The following is a 12,016-nucleotide window of genomic DNA, read 5'->3' as shown; positions in this document are numbered from 1 at the left end:
GTATTACTCACTGAGTGCAGTAACTTTTGTGTAGTTTCTCAAACACAAATGTCACTTAACTGTTCTAATATTTGAAGTTATGAAGTCTGTGAAGGCTAGTGTATAAATTTTTGACTTCAGACAGAAGACACGGGCACAGATGAGGAGGAATTTCAACAGTTAAACACAAAATCATTCTGATTTTGTAACCTTAAAACCTCACAGTTGTCCTTTTGTGTCATACTTTTGGGTAATTTGAACTAATAATTTAAGCATGTCTTGTTCATATAAACTTGTGTAAAAGTCACTCTTGATCAGGTTATTAAATTTTCTTACCTTGAAGCCCTTTAAATGCAGCTAAAGTATCTGTTCATTACAAAAAAAAACCCCTTTAATTTGTTCACAAAAATTCAATTTATCTTACAAAGCACAGACAATTATGGGATGCTCTACATTCACATTGTCACTGTAATAGGTTTTTAACACTCAGATATGGACAGGGGTCAAAAATATCATCCAAATTTATGGACTGAAGGATTTTATTTTTACGTCCGCCCGTTGAGGCTCCTGGATAATCCCTGGCAGTGGAGCTTTGTGTCCAGTGCTCGGAGCTGCTCCAAGAACCCGTTATTGGGACAAATGTTCCTGTTGGCGCCCACAGCTTTGATGGCGTCCACCAGTGTCATGTTCTCATGGATCATCAGGTAAGCCAGAACCAAGGTGGATGAGCGGCTGAGGCCCATTGCACAGTGGACGAAGACTTTACCTGCCAATCAGAAGGCAGAAAATCGGACTTCCTGTGGATCATTTCAGAACGCAGCCAGCCTACCAGCCTACACGCAATCAGTGGATTATTGTTGTAAAGTTTGTTCTAAATATCTAATTTGTAACTCCTCTGTGGATTAAAAACCTTGCACATCACAGGGAGGAGTACTTCTTACTCCCGACTAAAAGTTTTCAACAATGTTGCAACAAATGTTTCTACACACGGTAATCCCTGGTTCCTTATCAGGCCTGAGGATTAGGGCGCAGAGGAGCGCGTAATTGAACTGTCTTGGCTTCTGTGTATTTCTGCCGGGGATTACTGTAGGCCCCACCACACACTGGAGCCCCCGATCAGCCAGCATGTGAAGAAGGAGGCCTCATCTTATTACTGTCATGTCAGATACTGACTTCACTTTGCATAACAGGCCAGGCAAGCACAGGCCACAAACATAATTGTGTAATTTCCATGTCCAATAAAAGTGTTGCTTACAAATTGCCAGGGCAATCCATTTAAAACCAATTTTCCTGGCCGAGGTCTGAGCTTATGAGAAGATTACCATGGGGGAAAGATATTAGCTTGATATTATGTTTAGTGTTTGATTTGCATTTTAATGACTGATACAACTGGGGTCTGCTGTAAATGGGAATTGACTGACAAATGTTTTTCTGCCTTGGCTCGTCTTCCCCGAGTTAATGTGTGAAAACGATGAAGGATACCTTGAGCGCTGTGAGAGCGCCTCACCTGTGGGAGAGCTCAAAGCGCTCTTGATGAAATTGGCCGCTGGGTAAAAGAAGGGACTCAAGTCAAAGGATGGCATGTCAAAAGCTTCGACTCCATGATAAGTGATCGCGGTGTCTCGGTAGAAGCTGGGCCCTGTGTTCACGTTGAACTTCCCATCAGCTGCGTTAAGCACGTGGGTGATGCGATGAGCCTGGAGAGTCCTTTTGTCTTTGGCTGCGTACCTAAAGGGAAAAATTACAATTATCTCTGCAATCAAACTAAACAAACGATGAGGATTAAGCGAAGAAAGCTAACTCGAGGAGAAGAAGGAAGATGGCAGGCAGTGGGGGAAAATGTAGATCATTAGGTTAATTAACTGAATTGTTATAATATTACATTTTATTATGAATGATACAGAGAGACTGCACAGTGCAGTGGACAAGACGCAGTCCCTGTTTTTGCCCTTTATGGGGTTTTTTTTCCCTCTGTGGTTACACATACAGTAATGCAATGTGCAAACCTTTTGTCTGTTGTGCAATATATTCTTCTTAGACTTAATTCAAGATCCCTTCATGCATGATATGAAAAGTAAAAATTATGTTGTGATGTGAATCTTATGTTTCACTATATCCCAAAGGTGCTCTATTGGATCGAGATCTGGTGACTGTGGAGGTCATCTGAGTACAGGGAACTGCTGGAAGCAGCCATCAGAAGATGGGTACACTGTGGTCATAAAGGGGTGGACACGGTCGACGACAATACTCAGGTGGCCTGTGGTGTTTAAATGATGCTCAGTTGGTATTTAAGGAGACATAACATTACACCTCCACCAACAACCTGAACGGTTGATGCGAGGCAGGATGGATCTATGCTTCTAATGATTTTTATGTCCAATTCTGACCCCAACAGCCGAATGTTGCAGCAGAAATTGAGGCTCATCACACCAGGCAATATTGGTGAGTCTGTGTGAAGGGTTGCTTTCCTGTTTATAGCAGGCATGAGTGTCACCCAGTGTGGTCTTCTGCTACTGTGGTCCTTCAGGGTTCCACATGTCATGTGTTCAGAGATGCTCTTCTGCATACCTTAGTTGTAATGGGTTACTGTTACCTTGTTATCAGCTCAAAGCGGCCTTGCCATCATATTCTATATTCAACAAGACATTTTCTCCCTACGAACTGCCGCTCACTGGATATTTTCTCTTTTTTTGGATCATTATCTGTCAAAACTAGAGGCGGTACTGTAATCACAAGACCAGCCCATCTGGCATGTCCTATGCTACCTTCAAAGTCACTTAAATTACTTATCATCTCCCTTATGATGGTCAGCTTGAACCTTAGCAGGTCTTGTTGACTATGTCTGTATGCCTAAATGCACTAAGTTGCTATCACTTGATTGGCTGATTAGATAATTGCTAACAATTAGCTGAACAGGTGTACCTAAATATTCTGTGATGAAGACAAAAAACTGGCCATGTATCTAAAAATAAAAATAGACAGTATGCTACAAAACAGTATTCATAAAACAAATACTTTTATTTTTGTAAAGTTGGATGTTGTCATGTTAGCATAAGACTTCTACGCACTATTCACATGGGCATTAGCACTTGGATGACTGTGGATACAGTTGGGATGAAAGCTTGTTAATATTTTGCACATTAGTGTGATAACCAGGTGGTTTTTAAAAAAAAAGATAAATTTCAATAATGTAAAAATCATAGTGGTGCCTTTAATTACACATGCACTCACAATCTGAGCCCAATTAAGAGAATACTTAATTACTTTATTACAAAAGCCGGTGGAATGGGCATGTCTGAATTCTCCACTTCTGCTTTTACAACCTTTCATTAAGAAAAGAAATGGTCGTTGCCCTGAAATTTGAACCGCGATAAAAACTGAGAACTCAATAAAAGCGTATGTTTTACTGCACTTTGCCCTTTACTATACTTCAAACTTTAAGAAAGATGCTCAAAGAGTTTCAGGGTTCATCTGCATTTCCCATGAATACCAACTAACTCCACTGAAATGCCTAATTGAAATGTACGCATCATCTTAGGTAACACCGAGAAACGACTGCAAAGTGCAGCGTGGGATTATAGTGAGGATCGTTAATTAGCAGGTTTCATATACAGGTCTGTAGCCTTTAAATACAGACCACAATTATGGCAATTAACGCATTCCACAGTAGCAAAGGATCATATGATTGTAAGCTGACCTTATGATGCTCTCATTATTGTATCTATATAGCAGCGCTGGATAGATTTATTTATTTCCATAAATCCAGAAAATTGGCATTCAAGGCCTATAAACACCTATAAACCACTTTTCATTTGCTGCAGGCAAGTCTAACCTGTGCATTTACAATTTACAAACTGAGCTCTAGAGAGACTCGTACTATGCAAACTGTATGCATTAGCATCCATTTAGGCAGGTGTGTGACTGTGCTTGAGGCTGTGGACGTACAAGCGATGTGTAGGCATTGTTATCGAAAAGAAACTAACAGCAGCCGAGCTTCTTATTTGCATTCTCGCTGCGTGTGGAGACATAATGTTGCTCTCAGGGTTTTGAGACTTTTTGTCGTGTCCACAGGGATGAGTCATTGAGACCAAATCTGTTTTAGTGACCTTTTGTTTCGCTGCTGTGACATATGGAGGTTTACTCAAACATCATGTTGCCTCTACCCACCCCTGCATGTGCATTCTTGTTTGTGTGTCACACAGAACACGTGTGCATGAAGGAAATGCTGCATCTAACGCAGTGTAAGCTTCATGCATACGATTGTGTGAGCTAAATGGTGTCTTTGCACAGGTACAACATGCGCCTCGCGTACCTGGAGGCTCTTCTTTCTCCTCATTGATCTATAAGCACAACCCTTTCCTGCCTCCCACACTCAGGGGCAGAGAACTGATTTCCCTGGTGCGCATGTTGAGCTGCAGCACTGCTTTCATACCCTCTCCCCTTAGGCTAACCTGTCCTTCCTGCTCCACTTCTGTGTAATTAAAGATGCTATGTATGGGAAAGTGCCCGCGGTTAACATGGAGGGCAAATAAAAATGGCTTTTTACCTCCTCTGGGCCTCTTCTTGGTGGTTTTATGAATTACACTTCCCTCTTTAGCCTTTCAGATGTGGTTCATCTGGATTTGTGGGCCAATTAATAAAAGAAGAAAGTATCATAATCCGTCAGGCAATGGAGTATCACAGTGAATACTACTTCACAAGTACCCTGTCAACATGTTTATCTTGCAAATAAAGCTATACAGTGCAATAAATCCACACACTTTAAATTGTGAATATACAACATCGCCTACATTTATCTGTAATCAATTTGTAAGCACACATTGTTGGTTGACACTTGCCTTGGTTGGAAACGTTGCTTTTCATGGCCTCTCTGTACAACAGCTACATGTAGGTCGACAGCACAACTGTCTGTGTTCTCCTTGGTAATCTACCCTGCAACCTTTTTTGCTATTTTAACATCTGAATCTCAGCCCAAAATAATTCTGGCACCATATTCTGCATTCCTTAAAGGTTACCCGAGCTGCCAGCACAGGAGGGAGGATAGGACACGGCTTTTTCAATAGCAAGAAAATTAGATCAGAGCTGCTTGTAGCTGAGTTTAAACCTGACTTCCCTGAGCTTTTTTCTCTACTTTGAACTGTGTTTGAATCAACAGTCGGTCATTCGGTGTAAAAAAAAAAAAGTATCGATTATGTTTTTTTCTTGGTGCAATTAAACGATAGCAGAGATTTTTTCTTAATTATATCAGCAAAAATGGGAACTTGCAATAAACCTACAATATTGACACTCTGATGAAGTTTTAAAAAGCTAAAAAATATAGTTATATTGCAGAAAAACGACACAAATATAGAGGGATGAGCAAATACAAACATTTCTTTGTAAAAATGTCTACATTTATTGTATGTTTTTGTAAATACTGACAAAGCCTATATCTAGAAATTGAACGTATGACTTATAATTCTGTGTATAATAATGCATATTCTTGCTTCCTGTGAATGCTTGATTCAGAGAAACATAATAATTCAAAACAGGTCGAAATCATTGCTGTCAAGCTAGATAAATGTATGTGTACCTTTGCCTCTACAGTTGATTTCATGGGCAATCAAAAGACCTGAAACCTTTTCATGCACAGCAGTGATCAACTGAACTGCCTTGACAAATACACCAAATGAATTTCACACGCTGTGAACAGCGATGTGTTGAACAGATGCTGTTGATTGATTCCCTCTTTTCTGAGTTACCTAGAGACTCTACTAAAATGTTATGCTTTGCAAAACATGTTCCATTAGACATTTGGTCCGTTCTGTTGTTGTACAAGGAAAAACTTCTTACAAAAACGAGAAGTAAATACTCGTCTCAGTGTCGTAAACATGTCCTGTTGTCATTTTACTTGACATTGAATTTATTTCTGCAACCAGACTCTCTTTTCGTTAAGACATAAAAACAACAACCTCGCTGCATTAAAAATCCCAGTTAGCAGGCTAATGAGGAGATGATGCAGCTTAGTCTATTATAAATGAAGATCACTGGATTTGGAGAAAGATAATTAAAGCTATGGCGGTCTATTTTCGTGCCAGCATCTGCTTTTGTTGGGCTCAAATGTCCATGAACAATACCGTACAAAATCCTTAAGCCACCTCTCATTTTTTATATTTCGATAGAAAAAACAAGATTGGTAGATTTATTGATACATGTACAAACATGCATGGAGAGCTTGTACAATTCTAATGTGAAATATATTTGGTATCACCATCGTTTTTTTCTTTAACACAACCTAAGTCAGGCAAACTTTCTTTTAATAATTTCTTTAAGTAGTCTTCAGGAATAGTTCTCCAGCTGCTTCAAGGACATGTAAAGCTCTTCTTTGGATGTTGGCTGCCCTTTATTCTGTTCTCAGTCAAGATGATCCCACTCTGTTTGAGGTCCAGGCTCTGAGGAGGCCGATCCATGACTTATATTGTGTCTTTTTTCTATCCAGCTATGCTTTTACATTGGAGGTAGTGTTTTTAGGATCCGTGACATGCTGATGGTAATATTGACAATATTGGCTGAAAGGCAGACACCCACTGTTGTTGTCTCTCTTGACCTCCTCTATAAATACTGATGATTAAATAATAATCACTCCATTAGACCTGTTGCAGCTCATTGTCAGTCCAGTTCTTGTGTAATTTGGCATAACCAAGTCTTTTCTGCTTGTTTTCATCTCTTAAGAATAGTTTCTTGACAGCCACCCGACCTGAGACATGGCTTTCAGGTACTGTTCATCTCATGTAGATGCGCACCTGCCACTTTTTTCACCTCACTTCCTTCAAAATTTTAAGGACACACTGCACACAGTGCTCAGATTTGTCAAGTTTTTGGCTAACAGTCCTCTGGGAGACACATTGTTGGTGCAAAAATACAATTTTATGTCTGTCAAGCTGTGTTATCTTTGGCAATTTTTCCAGATTCAACTAAAGAAATGGGAACCTGGCTGTTTAGTCTTGCAACAGGCCGCTAGTAACAAAGTGCCTAAAGATACAATTCAAAATTGGTTCTTTGTTTTGTTGTCTCTTATTTGCATGACACTGGTTCATGCCTTGAGTTAGGGGCCTTTTTATGCTTGAATAATGCATAGGTCAGTGTTAAGGGGCTTAACAAGCAAAAAAACCCCAAAAACTTCCCTCTGAAAATGGTCAGGTTCAGTGACTGGAAATGAATGAAAAAGCAGCCAATGCCCCCCCCCCCCCAAAAAAAGACCTTGAGAAAGCCTGGAGAATGATTGCTCCAGGCCATTAAAAAACACTACAAGAAAGTTTCCTTCATGGATGCAAAATATAAAGAAATGTGAGGTAGTTCAACGCTAACATGCTGTAGTATTCAAGTATTATCATATTACTATCAGGCCTAAAGTTTCACGCTTATTGACAACAGCTAGCACACTATTAGGATCTACCATATACCAGCGGTCCCCAACCTTTTTTATGCCTAGGACCGGTTTATGTCTGACAATATTTTCACGGACCGGTCTTTAAGGTGCCGCGGATAAATACAACAAAAATAAAACCAGTACCGGTACCAAAAAAAGAACATTTATTCATAACACACGGGAAAAGAACCAGGGAAACTGAGTTAACGATAAAAACAATTAAAAAAGATGATTAAACTGATAAAAACCCTGAGAACTATAAATTTCACACCCGAGCCTCAACTCTCATGACCCCGTACTAAACAACGCATGGTCCGGTACCGGTCCGTGGCCCAGGGGTTGGGGAGCGCTGGCATATACAATACGATGTCGGTATGCTTACATTAGCATGTTTATTTGCTACTCTTTAGCTGGTAATCATGTAGCATGTAATCTTTATGAACCTGTATAGGCCTATGTTAACATTTGAAAATCTCCTTTAATATGAAACTTTGTTATCTATCTATCTATCTATCTATCTATCTATCTATCTATCTATCTATCTATCTATCTATCTATCTATCTATCTATCTATCTATCTATCTATCTATCTATCTATCTATCTATCTATCTGTCTATCTGTCTATCTATGTATCTATCTATCTATCTGTCTATCTGTCTATCTATCTATCTGTCTATCTGTCTATCTATCTATCTGTCTATCTATCTATCTATCTATCTATCTATCTGTCTATCTGTCTATCTGTCTATCTATCTGTCTATCTGTCTATCTATCTATCTGTCTATCTGTCTATCTATCTATCTGTCTATCTATCTATCTATCTATCTATCTATCTATCTATCTATCTATCTATCTATCTGTCTATCTATCTATCTATCTATGTGAGCTTGTTTAGAATGGTGAACCTCATCATAATAAAAGTAAAGACTAATGAGTGTGCAGAGTTTGTCTCCTGCCATTAACATTTGGCATTTCAGTAACATATAAATATAAAAACAAGCACTGATAGTTTATTCTGTGTGATTTGTGCAACTTTGATCTCTGTTAGTGGTTTGGACAGCTGAGTCGACAGAAATTCACTCAGTCGAACCAAATTTCATGATGATGTGTCTAAACGTTTCAGTCTGGACTGTTGCACCGACAGACTGGCTGGCATCGTTATTCCCAGAAACCACCGCGTAGCTTTGTGGCTGAAGATGTACATGCCTCTTTTCACTACAGGATCCGACATGTTTTCTTTTTCTTTGTCAGCTGAAGATCCAGATCCAACAGCAAAGCCAGGAAATTCCTGTTGGGGTAGATGGCTCTTTTCTGGATCAGCTTCTGCAAAGCCTGTTTGAGTGGGAGATGACGGTAGATCATGAGGTATGCCAAAACCAAGGTCGATGACCGGCTCATTCCCATGATGCAGTGCACCAGAACTTTCCCTGAAGAACAGGCAAGATGAAGGGAGAGAGGGATGTGAAGAAAGGATTAGCGAGAAGCCTCAGACTTATTAATATCATACATGACTGCCCGTCTCACGCTGTGGTCTTTCTTTTTCCCTGCTGCGAGCTAAAAATAGTGCCTACAATTCACTCTTTGTTCATTTAAGGTCCCTTTGCAGACTGGGCCCAACTGTCTCTTTAATCCCAACCCGTCCGCTGCTTGATAGCTTCTTTGAAAAGAGCCATGGTCACATTATATACCAAAATTCTGCAAGGTAAGACTCTTATTATTACAGCTGGCTGAAAATACACTTAAAGCTGTCTTACATTGTGCTGACAGGTGACATTGAAAGGACAGCGCGGTGGGAGAATTTGAGTGGAATGAGTGGGTTTACTGTAATAAGGATTTGCAGAGTTAAATAAAAGATGTGATATATGTGGATTTGAGAAAGGAAAACTGTAGCACTTGTAATACTATATTAAAAGCCTCGAGGAGTCTTACCATCAGGTGACTTCAGAGCTTTGTGAATGAAATCGGCTGCAGGCTGAAAGTAAACATCCAGATCAAAGTGTGTCGAGTCATCTGCTGGAATGCCACAATACACAAAGTCGTTGCCATAAAAGCTTTGGTTCCCTATGCTGCCTCGCTTGGAGTGAGCAGCGTTTAATACATGAGTTATACCTAATTTCAGCAAGGCAGCCTTGTTTTGGGCTACTGCCCTAGCAAGACAAAGAGACAGAAAGAGGTTCAAGACTTATGGGAACTCTACGCATCACAGCACAATGATTTTTATGCCACAGTGAAACAATACGTGGAAGCAGTTATGTCAAAGAAAACAGCCTTTGCAAGGCAACCGAATCATCTGAAATAAAAGTACATACTTACACATTTCCTATGTATATGTTCGGCCACACTTCGTCAATTTGATTGAGGTGCAGCTTGCAAGAGTCCAAAAGCTTCTGCAAATCCTTCACACTTAGATATTCTTTTCTCTTGCTTCTCAGCGCTGACATTTTAAAATCCAAATCCCTTGTCTTGGATCGATCACTGGTCCAAATGTTTGTTGTATTAAAGCGGTTCGCCGTCTTTCTCCGGCTCAAGATGATGTGTACGAGCAGGTGTTTATCTGCTATCGCTGGACAGTTACCCAATTTAGTGCTTAACCTAGCGTGTAGTCTTACTCGTGCAGAGGGCAGAACAACAAACACCGCACCCGGGGCTTGTGCTTTTCACACCACGGCGGGACTGAGATTTAATAAGCCTCAAACAGATGAATCATCCCATAAACGAGCGATAACTAAATGTAATTATGGGCAAAATGTTTAAGTGAAGTGATTATGCTGTGTGACAGAAAGTCCAGTGCAATTCAGCAGTTATAGAAGAGAAAGAGAGTAACAGCTTCATGCAGCTAGTTTACGCTCTGACACAAATATCATGTGAAAGCAAAGTGGAAATTGAAAAAAAAAGAGAGAAAAGAGCTTCGCTTTGGGCTGTTCATGACATTAAACAGCCTCTCATACTGTGCAAATGTCTATTTTAACTCCTCTATTATGTTGCAGGTCAATTTCACCCATTTTAGCTTTAAAAAACTAATTAACTTCTCCCTCGCACCATGAAATGTAATGACTTTTCTTCACTCGGAGTCATGAATGTGTATGTAAAATGTGGGTGCAGTGGCGTGTTGTTGAATACCAGTACCAATGTTGCATGCAGAATCAGTCAATAAATGTCTCCAGGTCATTTTTAACCTGGAGACGGTTATTGATTGATAATTCAAAGTGCTGCTTCTTCTTATTGAAGACTCTACAGTGGTGTGAAAATGTGGGGGGGAATGCAGCTGAATATGTATGTGAAACTTTAAGAATGTGATCCATAAATGCTGGAGAAAGTGTAGTTTGACAAGCATGGTGCGATTGTGCGTTTGTTCCCCTTTGAGCTTTCCGGTTGAGAAGCTCTTTTACAACCATTTTAAGAATAGTTATTCTCTACAAGAGACACTTAAGAATGAGCTCCAGACAATTCACCAGACACTAAAAATTAGCTTTTGTTCTCGAGAACAGCGGTAATGTAGAGGGAGATGTTTCTGAGCCGTTGGTGATTCAGGATTTCTGTGAAGAGGATTCTTCTTGCTAAGAGACCATTGAAATCAAAAGACTGTCAGGCTGTATAGTCACTTTCGTCGGAGGAAACCCAAAGCACATTGTCACATTCCAAAGACCTGTGTTATCTGAAAAAGATCCCCAGCCTGCTAGGTTTTGATGCACACAGCCATCATCAGCGGGGATGGAGGGAGCCCATTATTCCTGAGACTCGGTGGCAAGGTTGAATCTTTATTTATTTATTTTTTCTCTTCTAATGTGCAAAAAAGTTAGGTGTGCAAAATTCTGAACAGATCTCCCCATTATCAGCTGCAAGGAACGTGATACATGCTGAAGAGACACGTGAAGGTTGCTGTGCTTTGTCTCGTTAATAAGATAATGAAACCGCCACCACTTGCTGGAAATGCCAGAAAATAAAACCTTGATCCTGCTAACACTTGGTTTTAAGATGTTTTTTTTTTTTTTTTTTTTTTTTTTTTTTTTTTTTTTAAATGTGATGACAATGGAAACTCAACTGCTAAAATCTGTTGTGAGGTTTTCCAGGATGCATTTAACCAGGGTCCTTTCATCATATGTCCGCATATGCCCTTGACAGGGATGCCATGTAGGAAAATGTGCCATTACCAAAGGATTTAGTGTTCCTTTTTTGTCTTGTCCTGTGATGTTTTGCATCACTTTGACCTGCTAATCTCAACAGTGTTTTTATTTATTTATTATTCCTTAGCTAGCTTAGCAAGTCAGGAGTGTGGCAACAGACCGGCATAATGTCTGTGCAGTGGCTCTTTGACCTTCTAGTGGCAATAAAAGTGAAGCTATCCTTATTAGCTGAATCCTTATGTTGGTGTTGTTTCTATATTATCATAACAGTGTTGGTTAAGGATCAACATTGTCTGCACATTCAGTTAGCATAAGCCAAGAAGTTGCTAATGCTGTTAAAAACTGTCACTAGCAAACTAACATGACTAAGGTAAAGTAAAGTTACCCTTATTAGCTTAAAGGTTTCACTTTCTAAAATAAAACCTTTTGTTGTTTCTATAGATGATTGTCAGGTCTAGATAAGTCTGGTATCCCCCAGGATTGTCTGAGCATTCAGTTAGCATT

The 12,016-nt window shown here is 39.8% G+C and overlaps 2 protein-coding genes across 2 annotated transcripts; both read right to left on the bottom strand.

Annotated features, from left to right (window-relative positions):
* Positions 1-381: 381 nt before the first annotated feature.
* Positions 382-3,941, bottom strand: LOC116327518 (dual specificity phosphatase 29-like). Its single transcript, XM_039616790.1, has 3 exons — positions 3,925-3,941; positions 1,487-1,707; positions 382-745 (listed from the first exon to the last, which is right to left on the bottom strand). The coding sequence occupies exons 1-3, from the start codon at positions 3,939-3,941 to the stop codon at positions 525-527; spliced, it is 459 nt and encodes a 152-aa protein (XP_039472724.1). The 3' UTR covers positions 382-524.
* Positions 3,942-8,262: 4,321 nt separating this feature from the next.
* Positions 8,263-9,950, bottom strand: LOC116327455 (dual specificity protein phosphatase 13-like). The gene is made up of 3 exons (XM_031749045.2): positions 9,702-9,950; positions 9,318-9,535; positions 8,263-8,815 (listed from the first exon to the last, which is right to left on the bottom strand). Exons 1-3 carry the CDS (start codon positions 9,827-9,829, stop codon positions 8,604-8,606), a joined length of 558 nt encoding a protein of 185 aa, XP_031604905.2. The 5' UTR covers positions 9,830-9,950; the 3' UTR covers positions 8,263-8,603.
* Positions 9,951-12,016: the final 2,066 nt, after the last annotated feature.

Source organism: Oreochromis aureus, linkage group 8 (genome assembly GCF_013358895.1).
Source record: "Oreochromis aureus strain Israel breed Guangdong linkage group 8, ZZ_aureus, whole genome shotgun sequence".
Taxonomy (NCBI): Eukaryota; Metazoa; Chordata; class Actinopteri; order Cichliformes; family Cichlidae; genus Oreochromis; species Oreochromis aureus.
This window is presented reverse-complemented; position numbering and strand designations above follow the sequence as displayed.